The 21,075-nt window shown below is 40.4% G+C and overlaps 1 protein-coding gene across 4 annotated transcripts in view; it reads left to right on the plus strand.

Annotated features, from left to right (window-relative positions):
* The window catches only part of mast2 (microtubule associated serine/threonine kinase 2), a 172,267-nt gene that overhangs the window by 120,049 nt on the left and 31,143 nt on the right, over positions 1-21,075 (plus strand). For 2 of the 4 annotated variants that reach the window (XM_088927342.1, XM_088927343.1), the window contains exons 5-8: positions 7,804-7,895; positions 16,665-16,740; positions 18,928-18,948; positions 20,994-21,072. In XM_088927342.1, coding sequence (XP_088783468.1) covers positions 7,804-7,895; positions 16,665-16,740; positions 18,928-18,948; positions 20,994-21,072 — 268 coding nt within the window. The remainder of the gene's footprint in view (positions 1-7,803; positions 7,896-16,664; positions 16,741-18,927; positions 18,949-20,993; positions 21,073-21,075) is intronic. The other 2 variants (XM_088927344.1, XM_088927346.1) reach the window with 1 other exon arrangement.

Consider the following 21,075-nt stretch of genomic DNA (forward strand, 5'->3'; position numbering starts at 1 on the left):
TATGAAAAACTAAATTTGAACACATCACAGCCAATCACTAAAAAACCTCTTTACGATCAATACTCTGATTGTGTGTAGGTGACACCTCTGCCTCTTTAAGCAGGGATTGCGGGGGTTAGTCAAGATTTGATCGTTTTCCACATTACACACAGATTATATCAGTCATGAAACAGCTGCGCCGCACATCTAATGAGAGAAGAGAAACTAAATGGATATCAAAATTAAATTAGAAGAGAAGGTCCCACAAATTGCAGTGGACATGCATGACATGTTTTCCTGTAGCAGGAAAACAAGCATCCTGTATTTGCGTCCTAATTCACTTGAATTTAAAAAAAAATCAGCAGCTCCCCTGGAGTGACAGATCGATACCTGCTAACAGGCACATTAGCATTTGTACAAGACAGAAATCAACAGTGACAGTGGCTGTGCTCGAGCATTCTCAGCTTGTTCTGAATTGCATATGGACTCCAGTAAGAACAATGGAAGGCTTCTAACAGAGAGCACATTAATCACCTTTGAATGTTGCTGGCATAACAGTGCCAATAAGTCTGTGTTTGAGAACTGGAAAGGTTAAGGTTGGCCATTTTTGTTCTGCACTGAAAGTGTACTGATAAAGATACTTTTCCCTGTTGCTGTAGATGGAGAAAATACAATTCATTGGATAAATAGTGTTCTGAATTGGGTAGTAGGAGCCCTGTCTGCACCTATTCTGCGTTTGACTGTGATCTCTGTTTGACAGTGAGCTGCCCATCTGTCTCTGCACATTTTTAGCTGCATAATCATTAAAGAAGACATCCAAATTCTTGTCGTTGGACATTGCTTTAGTGCAGAACAGTCAGTTTGCGTTTTTATGGTGAGGTCCATTTCAAAGTTTAGAGATGTCTCTGGCCAAACAAGAGATTTATGGTTTTTTACTCAATGTTTTGTAGTTATAAATAGCTCAGTATCTCACAGGCTATGAGCCACATTTATTGGCTAGAACAGAAATTTAAACTTGCCAATCTTAAAACTCTCACACAAAAACATAACATATTCTCAAAGCCAGAACCTTGAGATCGTAAGTCGGTCTTCAAAAGCAAGATAGTCGTATTCCTTCTTCTCTGTGGCTTTAAAGCAGTCACTCTGCATCTTTTTCTCACTTAACAGATCAGAGAGTTGCCATCTTTATAGTCTGTGATATTTCCTTCATAGTGAAAACTTGGGAAGTCTGTGGTTTCACGGATTTGTAAAAATGCCCCCAAAACATTAAAAGAAAAGCGCCCTCGACATAAAAGGCATCTCCTGCACTTCACAACAGGGAGTTTCAGAGTGAAATCGACTGAATCTTTTGCCTTTAAAAATTCATTTTTTCTGCTGACGTTTTTAAGCGCTGCTGCCTCGAAGCTGTTTTCTTTTCCATTCCTTCAGGATGCAATTCTCTCCTTAGGTGAATCCGCGTGCTTCGCCTGCACTCATCTTAATAACTTAATTACGGGCTCTTAGATTGATCTTCCCAGGCTGTCAGATTTGGAATTGTGACTTAAGGGTTGTCTGGCAGTCGTTAAGACAGTATTAACAATATGTAATAGTTCAGTGCTATTCTAGTATGTGTTTGTCTCTGGGGTAAAAAGGTAGGGAGAGGGTTATGTGAACCAACGAGTACCCATTTTTATGAAATATGTATTGCAGGGCTTGTATGCTATTTAAACAGTTTTCTCCAAGGAGCCAGAAGATGAAAGATTGATTTTTTTTTCTTTCATTGAGCACAGCAGTCTTATTGACAGCGAGCTGTTCAGAGTTTTCTAATGCAGATTGTTGAACGAGGGATGATAAATGCTTAGGATTGATCTCAGCTTATATTATAATAGAACTGTCTTGGAGATTATCAGAAATTGTTCTCTAGAATTGCACATTTTGAAGTCCCTGTAATGTGTTTTATTAATAAAATTTATTACTATTTTCAGTGTTTTTAAGGCAGTTAGGAGCACAACCACTGAATGCGAAGATCTTAAGTACCATTTGAAAAAAAAATAGGTCACTGATTCTTTTTGTGTGTGCAAAAACAGCAGTGCTAATAGCAGGAGTAAACTGTGAGGCCCACTGTTTTAATGGCATCTGATAACGTATCCAGATTGTGACAGGTTTTGAAGAGCTGTTCAAAGCTTTGTCTCATCTAATGTTCTCTCAAGAAGGAAACATACAGAACTGTATAGCTAGGTGTCAGCATACATAAATGTCAATCAAGAGGCCAGCAAGGTGCTAGGTTACAGGAATTAATTTATTAAATGGCTCGTGTTTTGTGTTACATGTCCTTTTTCTTTCAGGAAAATATTGATATATTATGGGTTTTTTTTAACGAAACCAAGGCTTGATCCATGACTGTTTGATACTTGTGTATACCCTTTTCCTTCATTTTCATTTTTTATTTTATACTCAGCCACTTTGGAATCGCCATTTCTTTCTGTGTGAGTCCACTCCCAGCAGCTTCTCCTGGACTGCATGGGGAGACGAAGGATAGGCAGATGTGCTGTTCCTAGCCACAGGGCCGGCCTTAGGCCAATTGAACCAATTGATTTGACCCAATGGGGCCCCGCGCCCACAGGAGCCCCGCACTAGGGTTGCCACCTCCAGCTTTGAAAAATAAGGAATGCACTACAGAAGAGGTTGGGGGAGGGGGAGGGGGGCAGCAGAGAGCAAAAAGTATAATTATGTAACCAAAAGCAGAAGTTCAGTGATCTACCATTTTTAAAACAACGTAATAGCATATATTCCTGATACCTAATTTGAAATAATCTTAAATCTAGAAGGCTCCACCAAAATGGTCCAAATTGGGCCCCGCAATTGCTAAAGCCGGCCCTGCCTAGCCAACAGCCATTCATCTAACAGTCATCTTTTAATACTGCAAACTATACCAAAATGTAACATTTCCTAAACAGCCATCCTCATCTCACCCTGTTCCACTCTGTAAGGATTTGGGATACTGTAATAGGTTTGATATTGAAATGCTGAGCTTCAAAAGGTAATTTTGTTCTTTTTTGTTCTTAATTAGTTCTGTTGACAATCCAACGCATTACTTACACCCCATTCCACCTGACATACTGGCCTCAGCAGGAAACTGGAGCTTTGATCTCAGTGAGATATACATGCAGGCATTAGTAATCAGTGCCCCTGTATGATTAAAAGCTTTATTTTGTGGTTTATCCTACCTATTCTCTGGGCAGAGAAGTACAAGCATTGTATTGTACAAGTATTGCAAAGCATAAGAATGGAAGTATAACTGTATGTGCCCTATTGCAGTTTTCTTAGTACTTTGGCAAAATCCATTTAAAAGCATTTATCAATGCAAACGCACTGATCTGATAATTGATTAAAATTGAGAAAGAACAGCTCGGGTCTGAATAACTAAATAAAATAGTAGAAATGGTTTCCACTTTCCTTCAAATTACTGTATGTTGTAGGCTCTTTAAGGGAATAAATCCAACCTATTGCTTTTGTCAAAATCATCAGTTGCACTGGAGTATAAAGAGCTTTTACCAGCCCCAAAAGAACAGAAAAATCTTAGGTTCATGACTTTTGCTTGCTTTTGGCCACTTAGTGTGCTACAGCTACAGTTGAAAAACACAAGACTAAATGTATGAAATTCATAGGAATTGTAGTTTGACTGTAGGCTACTGTGTAACTCTAAGTCTTTAAGGATTGAAGTTCATTTCTTTCCTCTGAGTTTTTTTCTGAGCCTTGGAGCCTCTTTCTGTGACTTTTATAGTGTGTCAAAGTTAACTGTGATGTTTGTCTTCACTAACTCATTGAGATTAAAAAGCTGTTTTGTAATTTGTGAGCTAAAGTGGTTTTCCACTATCCTGTGGCCTGTGCTTTCAGGATAGGCTTTGGAATTCTGCAAGCCATACCAGGAATAAGCAGCTTTCTCATAGTAAATGGATGTTCTTCTTATTCTTAATCTATTAACTAAGCTCTATGTGCATGTGTGTTTGCTGTGTTAGATAGCAGCTCTGAACCAAACTCATTAATCTGCAAGAGAGCAGCATAGGACCACAGACTTATTTCTCTTTTACAGATGCTTCCTGCAGCTCTCAGGCGACCCAGTTCCTCCATCTATCTAGAACAAAAAAAAACAAAAGCTAATTAATCCTGTGTTCTGTGGCATCAGACACTGCAAAACAAATGCCTCTCTCAATTACTGTAATTAAGGCATAACTTTCATATCACAGTGACGATTCCACACAGCTGCTCTTATCATTAATATGCAAAATTTCCAGGCTTTTGTTTTGCATGGGGTATTGTTATTTTTTTAAAGATGTGTTGGCAGAGGTTTGTACGGCGCAGTGTGCACTGTGTTTTGTCCTAGCCTGTGCGAGGGATGGCACAGTTGTCACCATCCTCCTGTTGTTCATGATTCAGTCTTCCTTTCTGACGCTTTTGCATTTACAGTATGCTACTTATCTTCTGTAGACCAGTTGCTTCCCTGAGGAGCCTATTGCTTGAATGACCCTTCAGTCCCCTTTCCCTGTGACTGCACATTTCATCCAGTTCATAAATATTCCATATCCTCCTTGTAAATATATATTCTCTGTTTAATCTGCTAGTCCATTCATTTTTTTTCTTTGAGTTAGCTACCCATCTCACCTGTCTCCTGTTCTCTTCCTGCACTTCTTCTGCCTTTTTACTTTTCTTTCCTAAGGGGCAGAAACCTTCTTATAGATCTGTATGGCTTTTTGATTTGTGCTTTTCATTCATAAGTGAACATTCTGTGGCATAAAATAAAAAATCAACAAGAACAAAATATATATGCGTAGATACAGTATATGCATAGGGTACAATAATTATGTGCCTTTCTGTATGCATTAAGCTGTTATTTTAAAACATTAAAATAAATGTAGTGTTTGTCTAAGAACCAAAATAGTACCATAATGTTGTTTTTATAGTTAGTTTTTATATTTGTTACAATACTCAAGTTATGAAACTATGAAACTTGTTTTTGTGGACTGTCTTCTAATTCTGCTTTTAATTGCGCGGGAAATTCATTTATTAGAAAATAGTTTCACGGCTGTGAAATCATACTTAATATTTGCATTTTGAGGATATTGGAGACCACTGGTGTGTGTATTAGATTTTAAAACGATTACAAACTATGTTGTTTATGGTAATTTGCAGTTAGTATTACATGTTTCATTTACACGTCAGTCCTGCTGAGGACAGGATGGTGGGATAATGTTAAAATGATCTTGGCTGTCTTCTGTCAAATAATACTGTGTTTGCAGTGCTGTGTATCAAACTTTGTACTTTCTCCAAACCCAATAGTCTGCAGTATACATTATATAGTTAAAGTCAAATAACTGACACGTTGGCTTTTGAGTATGCTATTTAGTTTTCTGTCTGTTCATGTTGCCTAACAAGGGAAGATACAAGCCAGTACTGCTTGTGTCCTTCTGGTTGAGTGGTGTCTAGGTGTCCACTCACATTTCTCTGCCTTGACACACAGCCTGAAGTCCATACTATGTGACCTTTTTGCTTCTTCTATTTGCGTGATTCTGTGCTCATCAATAAACAGAAATAACTTTGACATTTTTCATGGCAGGCAAAGCGAGGAATGTCAATCGCAGGCACTAAGGTTGTCAGTTCATCTTGCAGATACTGTGTGTACAACAATAAAGTCTTTACTTGACAAGGTTGTTTGGTTACATTTCAGTGTCAATACCAAATTATTACCTTGGAACCCAAAGACTGTTGTCTTACACATCCAAGATCACAGATACTTGCCTAGTATCAATGATTTTGTCTCACGGTTTTGTATTTTAAGTAGAGTTAGATTCAGCTGCTTGAACTGAAGGGTATGTTTCCCTGCAAATTGTTCACCCTGATGTTCATTGCAGCTCTGCATTCTAATGGAGTCTGTTTGATGTATTCTAGTACTCTTGATGGTTTGGTCATATCTGTCCCACAGTCAGTCTGTTTCCACATCAGATTTTTCTTGAATTGTTCCTTCAGCACCCAGCCCATTCTCCCTCACTTCAAAACATCGTGACATTTCTTCCTGGAGCCTCAACCATTCCAATACATTCAGGGTCACAACTCGATGTCTAAAAACTCTAGAATGTGAGCTAAATTTTTTGGAAAAAAATCCCTTTGGCATTGATTTATTTTTTATCTTTATACTAAAAGATAAAAAATAAATTCCAGAGGAATTCCAGAGGTTTAAAAGATTCCACAGGAAGCTAGGCATAGTTGCAGACTTTGCTTCAGTACTGAAGTACTGTACATGTGTTTATGCTCAGTACACAATACATGTGTTCGTGCATATTTATCGCTTTCCTTTCCTGAGTACAAGTGCTTTAATTATATCGTATTGTTACGCTGGCAGACTGGGCTTAACTGTGCTTCAGCAGGTAGTACTCCTTGCAAATAGTACACTAATCCCTTTTGAAAAGCTGATTATGAAGCAGTCTTGTTGAGCATGGTGGCTACCCAAGTGTCAGGCTTTGCCATGTAATGAGAACTGGAGCATACTTTGTCCTCCTTACATTTCCCCGATGAACCATGTTGCAGATGGATCATGTTTTGCAAAGGCTTTGAATGGTCATTTGATGGAATTGCTTAAGCGTAATGAGTTGTAAATTTCATTTGCTGCTAATAATGTTCTTGATTCTCTTTCTGTAAGTCAGCGTGTACAGGAGATAGTGATGTTTTGGATACTGTAGTGATTATCAGTCTTTTTTTTAAGATGTTTTGTGAGATTTGATGCCTGTGTCTATTTTTTTTTAAATGAAGGACAATATTGCCGGGCTGTTTCTCAGCAGATTGTTAGATGTCTTCCTCTCTTAGCTATTGAAGTGAACTTGAGTTCTAACCTGATCTCTCACTAGCTGGACCTTATCTGAAGTAGAATTTCAAATTATACTCTGTGTGCAGTTGTATTTTGATGATGTGGTCCATCAACTGCTGTCAGCTAAGACAGCTCAACCGTACTTGTATTATGTGTAACCTCAACTCTATTTGAACCCAAGCTGTCAGGCATGATAGGTTTTAAACCCTGTTATTAAACCCTAACATAATGGAAGCAAGGACTATTGTAGCTTGCCTGCACACATGGAAACAAGTTATGAGACCGATTCCTCCGAAAGTAGCAGCTGTGTTGGTTTCAATTTACTTCCATCACCTGCTTCCTGAATCTCCTACGTCAGGATTCAGAGAATCGGCAAATATTGTGGTTAGCTGTGACCTGATATGATATGTTGAATGTGATTTAAAATGGGGGCAATTATAGTATTCAGCAGCAGGAGACGAGATATATCCTAGAAAACATGACAGTCATCATAATTATGATGATATCTACAGTATATAATCTAATTTTTTTTTAGATAAATCAGAAAAATGCCTGGATGCCAAAATACATTATATCCAGTGAGACTCCTGATGCCTGTGGGGTTTTGTCCTTATACCCTCTTAGTCCATTATCTGTACTAATGTATGCATGGACACACTGAAAACCATGCTACTTTTAATGAAATTCTAATCCATGCCCCAGAGGTTAAACATCAGGGCTTGTTTGGAGAAGGAAGTGGAGGTCATTCTTCACCAGCATAGTGTGCAGTCTTTCCCTCTGGAGTTGGTAATGATGCTTTACTGGGCTCGGGGGCACGTTTTTTTAAAGGTTTACTATTGTGACACTTTTCCACTTCTGCCGTGTTTTTCTATAATGCAATTAGCATACATTAAGAGTGCTTTCACGGTGCTTCTAAGAATTGTCACACTCCTGGCTGTGATTGAAGGGCCTCTCCGTAACATGCAGTTCTTTGTCTTTCCACGCAGCTGTCGGACCAGCAACAGGAAGAGCCTGATTGTGACCTCCAGCACCTCGCCCACTCTGCCCAGACCACACTCTCCTCTGCATGGACACACAGGTAACCCGCTGGCCACGTGCCTCCAGGAGATTGATCCAAGTTAACGCTCTCCAAACTGAGGGCAGGTGGAAGCACAAAGCTTTGCAGAGATATTCCATTGCGTGAGGTCCACAAAAGAGCCTGGAAAGACCAATAAGGATGTCATGCAACAGATCAGGGAGGTCTCCCTCCTTGATCAGTTTTGCACTGTTTAATTTGTTGTGGAGTTGTTGCCCTGCAATATTTTGGAAAGCAATGTTTGAAAACCCTTGATAAAGGCAGTAAATAGTTATACATCTTTCAAGCAATGAACTTGAGGCGTACCCGTTGTTCTTCCCTTAACATACCAAATTTAAAAAATATTCTGCTGTTGACCACACTTTTATTCTTTGTATCTTTTTATATGGAAAGAATGGAAATAGAAAACAAATGCATTTTGATCCATCAGCTGGAACATACTGTGGAAACTGTGCTGCTATATGGATCATTGACTTGCTTTTAGCCAACATCCAGGAAAAAGTAGTTTTCCATAAGAGAACAGAAAGGGCAAGTGACATGCTCTGTTCAATCTGGAATGGAAATGAAGACCCACAGACAAGCTGGCTCTCCAGTACCAGGATTGAATAGCACTGGGCTAGTGGAACAATCTTGATCCCTTCCTCTGGACCTGTGAGGAGGCGTTCACTGGTCTCATGGACTCCAGCAACAAGGACTTACCTACTTTATAACCCAAAACAGGAATAATTTCAGTTTGACTTCACACAGCCAAATACTGTCCACTGCTGCTGCTCATTGTTAATCAAGACTGATTGTTTCAGACAAATGATCTACCTTTTCATTACCAGGAGAATTTTAATTTATTTCCTTTCAGATATAATCCATTTCAAAAGCAAACATGTTGAAGGAAGGTGGCAGGGTTAAATGTAAACTAATAGAATGACTCTATTAGTCTATTTCCGTCCTAGAGTACACCTATGCAATGTCAAGTCTGTATGGCAGTTTCTTTTTAAAAATAGGGAATAAATTGGGAAGCAAAAAGTCTTAACACAATTTAGAGAAGTGGGAATAGCTGAGAGATCTCCTACTGTGTTTTTAGCATCTAAAAAAATCTTCCTTTTCCTATAAAATCGGGCGGTGGATCTGTGGCTAAGGATCTGCGCCTGTGGCTGGAAGGTTGCCGGTTCAAATCCTGCGGCCGGCAGAGGAATCCTACTTCATTGGGCTCCTGAGCAAGGCCCTTAACCCCAACTGCTCCAGGGATGCTGTACAATGGCTGACCCTGTGATCTGACCCCAAGCTTCTCTGTCTGTGTGTCTGATGGAGAGCAAGTTGGGGTATGCGAAAAGACAAATTCCTAATGCAAGAAATTGTATATGGCTAATAAAGTGATCTTATCTCTTATCGTATCTTATCTCTGAAATCCTATCTGTGGTAACACTTTTTGTGAGCAGATTTAGATGTCATGAGGAAAAGGAAATTGACTTGCAGAGTCCAGCACTGGACTGAATGAGACAAAGTTGATTTGTGCCAGAGAAAGATGAGGATGGGGTGCAGTGTGTAAGGACCTTATGCAGGAAGTCACTGTTCTCTTCAGTTCAGAACACATCAGTCTCTCTGCTGGTGCAATTACAAGATTCTCCTGCAGGCAGGATTCATTCCCTACCAACTGCGCAGAATACCAAAGGCAGAGTAAGCAGGAGGAGTTGAACGCCTGTAGGTGATTGCAGTGGAAATTAGGAATAGGCTGATGAAATGGCTCTGTTTTGTGGCAGGGGGTTCTGGTCATGCGTTCACTGCAGGGTGCTGTCCTGCTCACTCTGTCAGGCCGGTCTGGTTATGAAAGACTGCATTTCTGCCGGCTGGGGCAGAGAAATAATCGAACCTGACAGGTTGATAATGCATCTGACAGCTTGCAGCACCACATGACACGCAAGAACCCTCTCCTGCCTCACGTAAGAAATTTGGAGAAGGAACTGAGAGCCCCGCTGTCTCTTCATCTTCCTTATTCTGGACCTCCTTTGTTCACAAAAGCATTACAATAATTCTTGCCCTCAAGAACTTGTGACTGTTTTCACAGTCAAACAAGCCTCGTTTGCAGTCTGGCTGGAAGGCTGTCCTGCTTCTTTTGCGCATGTGAATGCCACTGAGCCGGCTGAGGCTGCTTCTTTCAAAGGAGACCTGCTGAGAGACGAACCTCTGAGTTTGGAAGCACTATAAACTGTTCCTGGAGAAAGCAGTGCAGGGAAGCATCTGGATTGCAGGTTGCACAGGGGTTGCTATCGGTTGGGGGGTACTGTGATAATCAGAATTATATACACAGCCCTTAATCTGATGATGGCATTTTAATTCATTGTGTATCTTGCTGGTAACTGAACAGCTCCTGAATGAAAATTGCTGCTTGCACATACAGTATTTGTTTTTTGTTGGTGTTTAATAATAAATACAGACAGATTTTGCACTGTGGAGACTCGTGTTTGTCTAACTGACAGTGTTCTTTCTATTTATTTTTGAAGAGCATCTGAAATGTCGGTTCTCTAGAATGGAGAATAGGAGGGTGGGGTTACGAAATTACTGATTACTGCGACTCCATTGTAAAGACCAGCTCTGTTTACTGCAATGCCAAGGATCCAGCCATTGATGGGGTCAAGCTAGTTCTCCAGATTCTCAGATAAAAGACTTTTTATTCATGTGAAGTGCATTGAGACACAATCGCCATCTAAATAGCCTGGTTTGGCTCTTCTGCTCCAGCTGAAGTGCCTGAAAAGAGAGCTAAACACAGGACCCGCAGCCTCTTTATCATGGAAGCACAAGATTCTTTTAAAGTGCAGTGGATTCTGGAATCATAAGAGCCTCTGGAACCTTTCACGCTCCCTCTGCAGACACGACAGACACTAACCGAGACCACTGAATAAACAAACAGCACGCTCAGATGAACAGCAAGGAAGACAGATTAGCAACAGGCTCTGGTTTTATTGAGTTGACCCCTCAGTCGGTTTTCATTCCGGTAATGCTGTCCTATAGTTTCCAAAATAAATATTGTTTTATTCATGGGTTATTGTAAAAAGAAATGGAGTATTGAATACTTGATATATGTTTTAATGTATGTATATCCAGTTCTGTGCAAATCATCAGGCTGTTTTTTGCATGAATATAACATCTTTAGATGTTTACATGATGCCTGCTGAATTATACTTGAAACACAATACAGTTTATATATGTTCACATGTAGTTTTTTTGGCCAGTACAGCAACACTGCCTAATTTATGTCAAACAAGAGGTGAGGAGTAAAACACAAGACTGGAAACCTGCTGTGAATGATAATTTAGTCACTCATTCACTCTGAAGACCTGACTGTTGACTTCCCTGACTGAGCCCTGTGCTCTGAGCTTAGCAGACAAAAGAGGGTATTGACTTCAAACAGCTAACACACACTGTGGTTGAATGACATTTGTTTATGTAGACTAGGCCTCTGTAAAAATCAGGTTTGCGCCTGCATGTAGGAAGATAACAGGGCCCCAGAGACCTAGGAATGCTTTACAAATGTCTCTGTCACTCTAACAGCTCTGGTTACTTGTTTCATTCAATACCTATCTCCGTGTGTTTGTTTAATTTTGGTTTCTGAACACCACACAGAGACAGCACAAAGCCCATTCAATATGGACTAGTAAGCAGAAATGTCATAACGCCTCCTAGCCAAAAATGGCCTGTCACTCGGATCTATTTTTGACCTGTCCTCCCTTGTGTTCACAGTGTTTATGGATCTGAGGTTTATAATTTATTTCCACTTCATGCAATTGCTGTAGGACGGGTTACAGAGCTGGAATTAACTCTGAATAGTGTCCTTGTCAGCTGAAATGTACAGTGCAGTGAAGAGAAATAGGCTGTACATTCTCTGCCTTTTCCCTTGTCTAATTAGAACAGTAGAATGTACAAAGCAAATTTCTTCTTTTCTCCAATAAGAGGAATAATCTGTGACATCTCCCTCCCACCTATAAAGCCGTTGCCTGTTTCATTTTTTGACAGTTTTCCTTGATCTGCCTTGTTAATCGCTCGGGTCTTTCTGTACATGTGGATGAGAAGGTCTGCTGAACGCACGTCACATTTTAAGTGCCTCACGTTCCTCTCCGAGAGGAGTGCTCTTTAGCTGCAGATCTCATTATCCTGGTACCAGGAAAAGACTGACTGATGCAAAAAGCCTTCTCATAAAAAAGAAAAATAAATGCACGTTCTTGAATTTTCCTGTTTTTTCACCATAGGGGGAGAATCGCAGCCAAAAGCTGTGTGTTCTGCTGCTGGATTCCAGCACGGCTCTGATATACTACTACACCAACTGGTGATACCGCTAATGCTTATGCTGTGGCCACCTGCTACCTGAACTGGGATGAATTAGATACCTCTATCGATTGCTTTCCTGCTTACATCGTGCTTACAGCTCTTCCTCAGGAGATTAAAGGAGCAAATTGGATTTATTTACTAGACTATATTGTAAGTAGGCCCCCTCGTAAACACTGATAGTGTGTTTAAGGACAGGAAAAGTGGCAACAGAGATCCAAGTTTGAAGCTGCCCCTGGTGGTTTCCCTTGCTAAATCAGTATATCAGGTGCAGGAGAGGATGTGAGGGGCTCCTGCCGAAGAGATTGACTTGATTGTAATGATTGGCAGAAGGTGCACAACTAGATGTTATTAGTTCCGCCAGTCAATTTTTCAACATTGAAAAATCAGAGGACTTTCATAAATATCAAGTACTTCTTCTGGGTTGAAGATGTTAAGTTGAAGTAAGAACTGGGGCATTTAATATTGCATCTAATGCAAATATAAATTTAATATTGCAAATAATGCAAATATAAAATGCACAAAAGAGAAGAGCACAATAATAAAAGCAAAGCAGAGGGCATTGACCTGCATGTGGCACATTCTTGGTACACAATAGGGAACCACAGTTAGCGAATGTTGGCTCCCTTTTCTGTGTTTCTGCATTCAGTGCAGAAACTGCTGGTGAAGATGAATCCCATTGGTGCACTGCCATTCAGCTCAGTTATCCAGTCCTTTCCTGCATGCTGTCGGTCTCCTGTTTCAATCCATCACCTTTATCAGCTGCTTCACAGTGCAGTCTGACAGCTGTTCTGTACTTCTGGCTTATTACCGTTATCTGTGCTACCTGGTAATGTAAGGCACACTCCCACCCCTCAAAAATTTATACATTCATTGTTTGCTATTGCAATTACTGAATTGTGACCAACAATGGCACTTTAATGAACCTGGGCAATTTAAGATTAATTGAATGACTAACCCATTTTCTGTTCCAGAGATACAGTATTGCTGCATTCACAAGAGGCCTGTTTCAGTCTTTATCTGCTTCTGTGCTGAGAGGCTTCCATCTTGCAGTACTACCACATTGTTTGTGTGGAGAGGAATTTATTAATGGATACCTCAAGCATGCACTTCTGAATACTGACAGATGAATTCAGCCCCATTCCCTTCAGCAGTCAATTATAGCTTCAGCTTTTGTTTCAAAGCAAGTCCATATATGCTACTGTTGTTCACTGTCAGACTCCCAGTACCAAGGCAATAATATATCCATGATCTATACATCAGTTTTCCTGCATATCTTCAGTGTGCAATGTTCTATGTCACATTTCAATCTAAAAGGGCAGATATAAGTAGAGATTCTGCTCCCCAACTAGTATTCTGAGTCTCAAATAAAGCATGTTGTCATAGTACAATTCCGATCAGAAGAACAGTTTCTTTTTTGTTCTCTCTTGAAACTATACTGCCTACCTTTCTTGAGTCACTGCAATTACAGCATTTACCCATGAGGTGGCACTGCAAGATGGGAGAAAGTCCCATGTAGCTAGAGCGGCTCACGTTTTGCCATTACTTCTTTGTTGGCAATTTAGGCTTCAATTTCTGCAAAGGTGGACAAATAAAAGGAGGAAAGAATGTAAAAAGAGATCAGGTTTTAGCAGGTCGTTCCCCAGCCTTCTGTAGCCTCGTTACAATGATTACTTGAATACGTTTCAAACAGTAGCCTGGTGTGCTCTTATAAAATTGTATCATAAATAATTTTCATAATTTGATGAGGATTATTTTTTAATACCTTAACTAAATTGAAGTTTGGAAATAATTAAAACGGGAGTCGGTAATCCAGGGTTTTTTAATCCAGCGCCGTGCTATTTGTGCTGGCGTTCGACAAGGGTCTGCAATTAAATTTCAGTCAGGAATTCATTCTCGCTGGTTATTAATGTATTCACTGAAAGAAGGTCAGGCTGATATTTACAAAGATGGGATGCTCTGGCTCGGCATTTCCATTTTGCAAATTGGATAAGCGGCACAGCTGGCGCAGTGGGGTTTTAGCAAGCGCTCGGAGGACACGCGCTGCCCTGCCTGTCCTCGTGTCCCGAGGCCCAGGGCCCACTTGTTAAGAGAAGGTCACTGCCTGTAGCGCGCAAGGGGCTGTTTATTTCGTTTCCCACTATTCTCACTTACAGCCAGTCGGATGCCATTAAGCAACGTGTTGCTTCGTTTCCTCTCCGTGTGCAGAGCATGGTAATGAGCTCAATTGCTCGGCAGGATCACACTGCAGGTCCTGTCGGTTTGTGCGTTAATATCCAATAGATCGGGCTGAAATCTCCATCTGCTCTGACCTGATCAGGCTCTGCAGAAGGAATGACCTTTCAGTTATTGTATATATTGCCGTAAGGTGCTAAAGATAGCTGGGGAAAGGATATGTGGCTGCGCATTGTTAGACCCACGTTAAAGAAAATAAAGGAACAGGAAGTGTTGAAGATGACCTAATCAAAAGCTCCTAGTTGGTGTTTTTAATACTTTTCCTCTGGCTAGTTTTGAACTGCTGGGGTGTAGATACAGCTAGGTACAATGTTTGCCTTAATCTGTCTTAGCACTACTGAAGGTATTTAATAAGAGGAAAGTCACTTTATTGCCGTGATTTTTACCATTGGGTTTAGTCTTCTGGTTACCTCTGAGAATTGTGATTACTGCTCCTTATGCAGTGCGTTCCTCAGTCTTTGTGTGACTGTGTGCACTTCATGTGCACATCTACATCATTTCATCACAGGCCTTCTGAGAATGACTCCTCAGCTTTTCTTTTTTTTCTTGACAGAGAATGTGCGTGTATTCCAGCTGCACAGTGTTGGTTATACCTAAGAGAATTAATCCTTTCCTTTCTGACAGGGGATTACAATATTTTTTATATTCAAGAATTTGTGAGTCTTTGGGACTACATCTTAAATACATACTGTGTAACTTACTCCTTGGGCCGTCCTCATACTAATGGTCAAAAGCCTTTAGAAGATTAATGGAAATTGATTTTAGTAGTTTAAGCTCTCACACTGATCCCAGTACCTCAGCACTCCTGAGTAGACCAGTCCTTGCTGGAGAAAAGCTCTCATCCAGATCATTTACAAAGGTAGATACGCATGTATTAAATATGAAGTGAGTGGCCTTGATAATTTAAGTACGTAAAACAGCTATATATATATAGTGGTAAGAAGGATTAACTACACATCCAGAATCATCAGTTCCCTGAATATTTTGTATCATTATAGTAGTACTAAACTTTTTATATTTAGTAAATGGCCAGTATGAAAACTGTTTTTTTATAGTTCAAGTAGGTAGTCACGTCAGCATTTGTAGGCTGCAAAGGAACAAGTTAAAGGTTTATTCCATGTTGAAAAGAGAAGAAAGGAAACGAGACGTTTTGGCTGTGGAACCCTACACACCGAAGAAGGCTTCACAGCTGAAACATTGTTTCCTTTCTTCTCTTTTCAGCATGGAATAAACCTTTAACTTTGTTTTATATTCTTGCAGCATTCTGCTTTCCTGGAGCAGTAGTTTTTTAAAAAATATTTCTAGCTTCTCAATTGCAATACTTTACCTTCTAACAAAAAAGGTGGGGCTCAGTGCATCCATGTTTGTTGGCACATTTTGTACATCTGATGCCACAGCGATGTCACTTTTCTGAGAGGTAGCACTGCAGTTCTGCTCTGGGTAAAGATCTCTTCTGAAGCAAAGCTCCCAGATTTGACATGTGCTCACCCTCCTCTGAATAACAGGATATGTTTGAGGCACCGCTTAACTCTGGTAACCTGCAACGTCTTTCTGGTCCATCACTCACGGAGAGCCATTCTCTTGTCAGAGACACTACATATTTTTACTGCTGGATTTTTAGAAATGTTTTTATTTCATTGTTTTTTGCAATGTTCATAGTGTTTTTCCTGGCAGTTGTGTAGTATCAGTTTAACTCAGGCTTATCATCTAAGGTATATATGGGAATATTTATTTTTGATTCATTCTCTTCAGTGTTATTTTTGTATATTGCATCTCTAGCCAATAAATAATATGACTAGGAATTGGTAAGAGCTTTACTTGGTGCTTCAAGAAGCATCTGGAAAAAGCATTGTTGTACTAAATGATTCTTTGTCAGATGTTTTTTATCAGGAGTGTAGAATCCAGATATTTGTAATTTGAAAATTACGATATTATTATAAAATTTATGTTTACAACCTTGGACCTTTTTTGAGACCAAACTCATCTTCATCAGCCTTTTAGGTTGCCATAGAAACAGTGGTTTAGCGATCAGTGGAGTGTTGTTCCGGTTCTTTCAAAATCATCCTTTGCTTCCAAAGTAAATGGTTACATCCATTTCTTTCAACCCCCCTGCGAAAAGAAAAGAGAGTTTGTCTTTTTTGAGGTTCAAAAGTGATCAAAAATGAGGAAGGCTCCACGCTCTTGAGCTCTCTTCACAGTACTGTCTGTGTCTCTGTGTCTTAGGGAGCAGCCCCCTGGACAGCCCCCGGAATTTCTCCCCCAACACTGCGGCACACTTCTCCTTCGTCCCAGCGCGTAGGTGAGTGTAACGCACTGCGCCTTCATCCAGCATGCGTCAGATCACAGACTTTATAGAACAGGCCACCCCTTTGCTTTTCTTCTTTCCACTTCAAAAGGTGAGATGTTCATTCCTTGTGCACACAAACCTCTTTCCCATTGTTATATTAAAACCAAACCCCTGCTTTCCGGCACTTGAAGCAGTTTAGGTACCACTCCTAATTAATGAGCAGCTAATGTTTGAAGGAGCTAAAACCTCAATAGAAGACCTCTGGCTTACCAGTATCAGTCTGGCTGCTTTTACAGTATGTGGGCTGTGAATACTTCCATGTAGCTAACAGAAATGCTAGGTGAGATAGTAATAAAAAGCTAAGGCATCAAAGGAGTTCCCGACATGAAATGATGTGGGCAGGAACTCACAACTGGCAACCCACTGAAGCTCAGCAGGTGTGAGCCTGGTCAGTACCTGGATGGGAGACCTCTTGGGAAAAACTAAGGTTGCTGCTGGAAGAGGTGTTAGTGGGACCAGCAGGGGGCGCTCACCCTGTGGTCCATGTGGGTCCTAATGCTCCACTATAGTGACGGGGACACTATGCTGTAAACAGGCACTGTCCTTCAGATGAGACGTAAAACCGAGGCCCTGACTTTCTGTGGTCATTAAAAATCCCAGGGCATTTCTCGAAAAGAGTAGGGGTGTAACCCCGGCGTCCTGGCCAAAATTCCCATTGGCCTTTACCAGTCATGGCCTCCTAATAATCCCCATCTATGAATTGGCTTCATTACTCTGCTCTCCTCCCCACTGAAAGCTGATGTGTGGTGAGCGTTCTGGCGCATTATGGCTGCCATTGCATCATCCAGGTGGATGCTGCACATTGGTGGAGGGGAGTCCCCATTACCTGTAAAGCGCTTTGAGTGGAGTGTCCAGAAAAGCGCTATATAAGTGTAAGCAATTATTATTATTATTATTATTATTAATCTGGCCATTGAGGATTTGTTTTTGAAAGAGTGGCTCCATCTGCTGGTACAATTAAAAACACAGCTGTCCCAAGCTGTCACTAAAAGTCTTAATATTTCTAATAAAAAAAAATCTTTTATTTCCAAGAATTTAGTATTTATTTTGACTTTTTGTTTAGCTTTCTATAAAAAATGTTAAAGTGAATACAATATTTACACAATACAATTTACGAAACAGAAGATTTTATACTACTGAAAAGTCATTTGTAATTTCACAGTGGTGTTTGTAAAGGAAGCAGCAGTGCTTCCCTCTAGTTTTAATTTGCTCTTTTTGCTGTGCATGTGGCCCATGCCCTCTATAAACACAACAATATTGTTTATTTATTGTTCAGCAAGCAGTGGAGGTCAAGTCAGCATAAAGGAAATTAAATCAGCCAGCACAATCTAATGGTTCTCATTTGTCAGCATTCATTCCTTGTGCTCTGATTCCGTACAGGACCATGTTGTTGCACTGCATGTTATTGAATACCAAAAGCAAACATCTGTGAATTTCCACAATAAAAATACGTGGTGAATAACTAATGCCAGTAATCTGAATTTGTCCTCTCTGCCCTTCCACACAGTATATACAGAACAACAAAGTCTCAGCTTGTGTGGATATTTGTTATTTATACAAATCTGCTTAACAATTTAAGAGTTTTTGTTTTATATGTTCTTTTTCAATTAGTGCTAAATTATATTAAAGAAGAGTCCTAACTCTAAATATGTAGTAACCTTTCAGGTTCCAGCAGTTTAATTCTATGGGATTAAGACCAGATGTATTGAAATTATTTTGCGACATTCATATTTTTTTTCTTGAAGACTTAATTCTAAAACAAAAAAATAATACATCATAAAAAAAAGAAAGGTTACAAACACACATTCTGGCCCATCCAAACTGTTTGGGTGCAAGGATGCAAGAGCATCAGCTTCAACAATATGGCTGGGTAGCTTGTTGCATACTCCTACCACCCTTTGGGTAAAGAGGTGCCTTCTGTCATTGGTTTTAAATGTTTTTCGGTGAAGTTTTCACCTGTGTCCTCTGGTTTGAGTTTCAGTGTTCAATCGGATCATGAGATCATTAGTGAGATCTTGGTAGATCATTAGATAAGTGTGTAGTTGTGCATGTCCTGGGTGTGGTTTCTGTTCTGCACAGTTTTGTGAGCTTGTGGGATTGTAGTCATGTTTCACTAACGCTGTCCTTTCTCCAACACAGTCACGGGCACAGGGCTGACAGGTAATCCTCAGGATCCCTCCCCTCTCTCCACCTGCCTTGCGCTCTCCTGCATGGCTGGCCTTCTTGTCTGTGTGCTGTCCTCTCTGCCACTACACCCGGGGTTTTCAAGCCACTCACAGCCAGGACCTTATTAACTGCCTTTAATAGATTTAATAAACAAGCCTCAATAAGACAAAACACCAAAGAAAATTTCTGACATTTGTAGAAAACAATCATGTACATGTCCTACATTTCCTCACATCTTTGTAATGCTAAGGTAATGTGGTACAGAGCAACACACTGTGAATTATACCTGTTTCTTGTAAATGCAGAAAATAGTGAGCTGCAGATGTACTGAGGGCTGGCTACTGTGGGGAATTAAATATTAGAAACTCTGTGTCCTTCATCTTAAATGTCTTCTCAAACACTTCCCATTGGAGCCTTTCAGCCAGTTCTAAGGTTCTCCTCCTAACATCACATTAATGAAAATATAGTTTAGAAAATGAAAGAACCTCTTTTTGAGATGTTTTTTCCTACTTTTTTAAGCGATTTCCTGCAGTAGCTCCATTTCTAAAGAAATTCATTATGGCCGCACAACTTTTTGCTATTGGCATGTTCAGAAATGTCATATGTAAGAATTTAATATTATTTAATATATTCAATATAGACTTTTTTCAGGATTTTGATTTTTAGAATTCTCAGTATCGTCAGAATGGGTCTATAGGTCCTGTAACTTCCAGCTGTTTGATGTATTACCTCTTTTTCCTTTGAGTGTGAAGGTGTGTCTTAGCAGTATCTAGTCAGCATGGTCTGAAATATGGGATAGAATTATTCTCAGCATGCTGCGTAAAACAGCTGTTTTAATGTGTCTCATGCTTTACTGGGCTTTTTGTTGCCAGCAGTTTGGGATATTACCTCTTGGATGGTTTCAAGCTGTCTTTACAATGAATGCTGAGTCTGAATGTCTAAATGTGTTTGCATGCACTGTATTCGTGTTCTGTGTGGTTGGTGTGTGGCAAGTTCTTGCATGAATTCATTCAGTTATTTTTGCTTATGTCTTATGCCCATTTTTGAAATAAGCATTCAAATTGTCCAGATTGTGTGTCTTATAATGTACACAATTAGTAAATTAGATATATCACATACTTTTTCACTGTCTTTTAAAGCTAGAGAAGCCACTTAGGTCTAAATCAGTTTAAACTTTGACAAAAGTTAATTATAGAAGAAATTCACATAATTTCACATTTTGTGAAATGTGAAATTTACAGAATTTCACATTTGCCAGCAGCCATATCGCCCTGCAACTCACAACTGGCAAACCACTGCAGTTCTGCAGGTGTGAGACTGGTCAGTACCTGGATGGGAGACCTCCTGGGAAAAACTCAGGTTGCTGCACGAAGAGGTGTTAGAGGGACCAGTAAGGGGTGTTCACCCTGTGGACCACGTGGGTCCTAATGCCCCAGTATAGTGATGTAGACACTATGCTGTAAAAAGCTGCCATTGAGATGAGACGTAAATCCGAGGTTCTGACTCCATGGGGTCATTAAAAATCCCATGGTGTTTCTCAAATAGAGTAGGGTTGTTACCCTGGCATCCTGGCCAAATTTCCCCCTGGCCTTTACCAATGGCCTCCTAATAGTCTCCATCTATGAATTGGCTTAATCACACTGTTCTCCTCCCTACTGATAGCTGATGTGTAGGGAGTGCACTGGTGCACTTTGGCTGCTGTTGCATCATCCAGGTGGGGCTGCACATTGGTGGTGGTGGGGGGGAGTCCCCATTACCTGTAAAGCGCTTTAACTGGAGTGTTAAAGTATAAGGAATTATTATTATAATGCCCACCTTGTTGAACCTGAACACAGAGCAATACAAGATAAACAGCTGTTGAAAATGTACTGTCCCATAATACCCCTGGTTCCTTTCTGTGTTAACCTTAACTTGTGATCTGATGTCTGTGCCTTTTTCTGTTAGTGTGTGCTGCACTGTCTTGAGTGTCTGGGAGTGTGTGTCCCTCATTGTTCGGTACCTCTCTGACCGCACTGCCCTCCTCCTTCCTGCTTTCCTAGGACGGATGGCCGCCGCTGGTCCCTCGCATCGCTGCCCTCCTCGGGCTATGGCACCAATACACCCAGCTCCACTGTGTCGGTG

Source organism: Atractosteus spatula, chromosome 11 (genome assembly GCF_055471065.1).
Source record: "Atractosteus spatula isolate fAtrSpa1 chromosome 11, fAtrSpa1.hap1, whole genome shotgun sequence".
Classification (NCBI taxonomy): Eukaryota; Metazoa; Chordata; class Actinopteri; order Semionotiformes; family Lepisosteidae; genus Atractosteus; species Atractosteus spatula.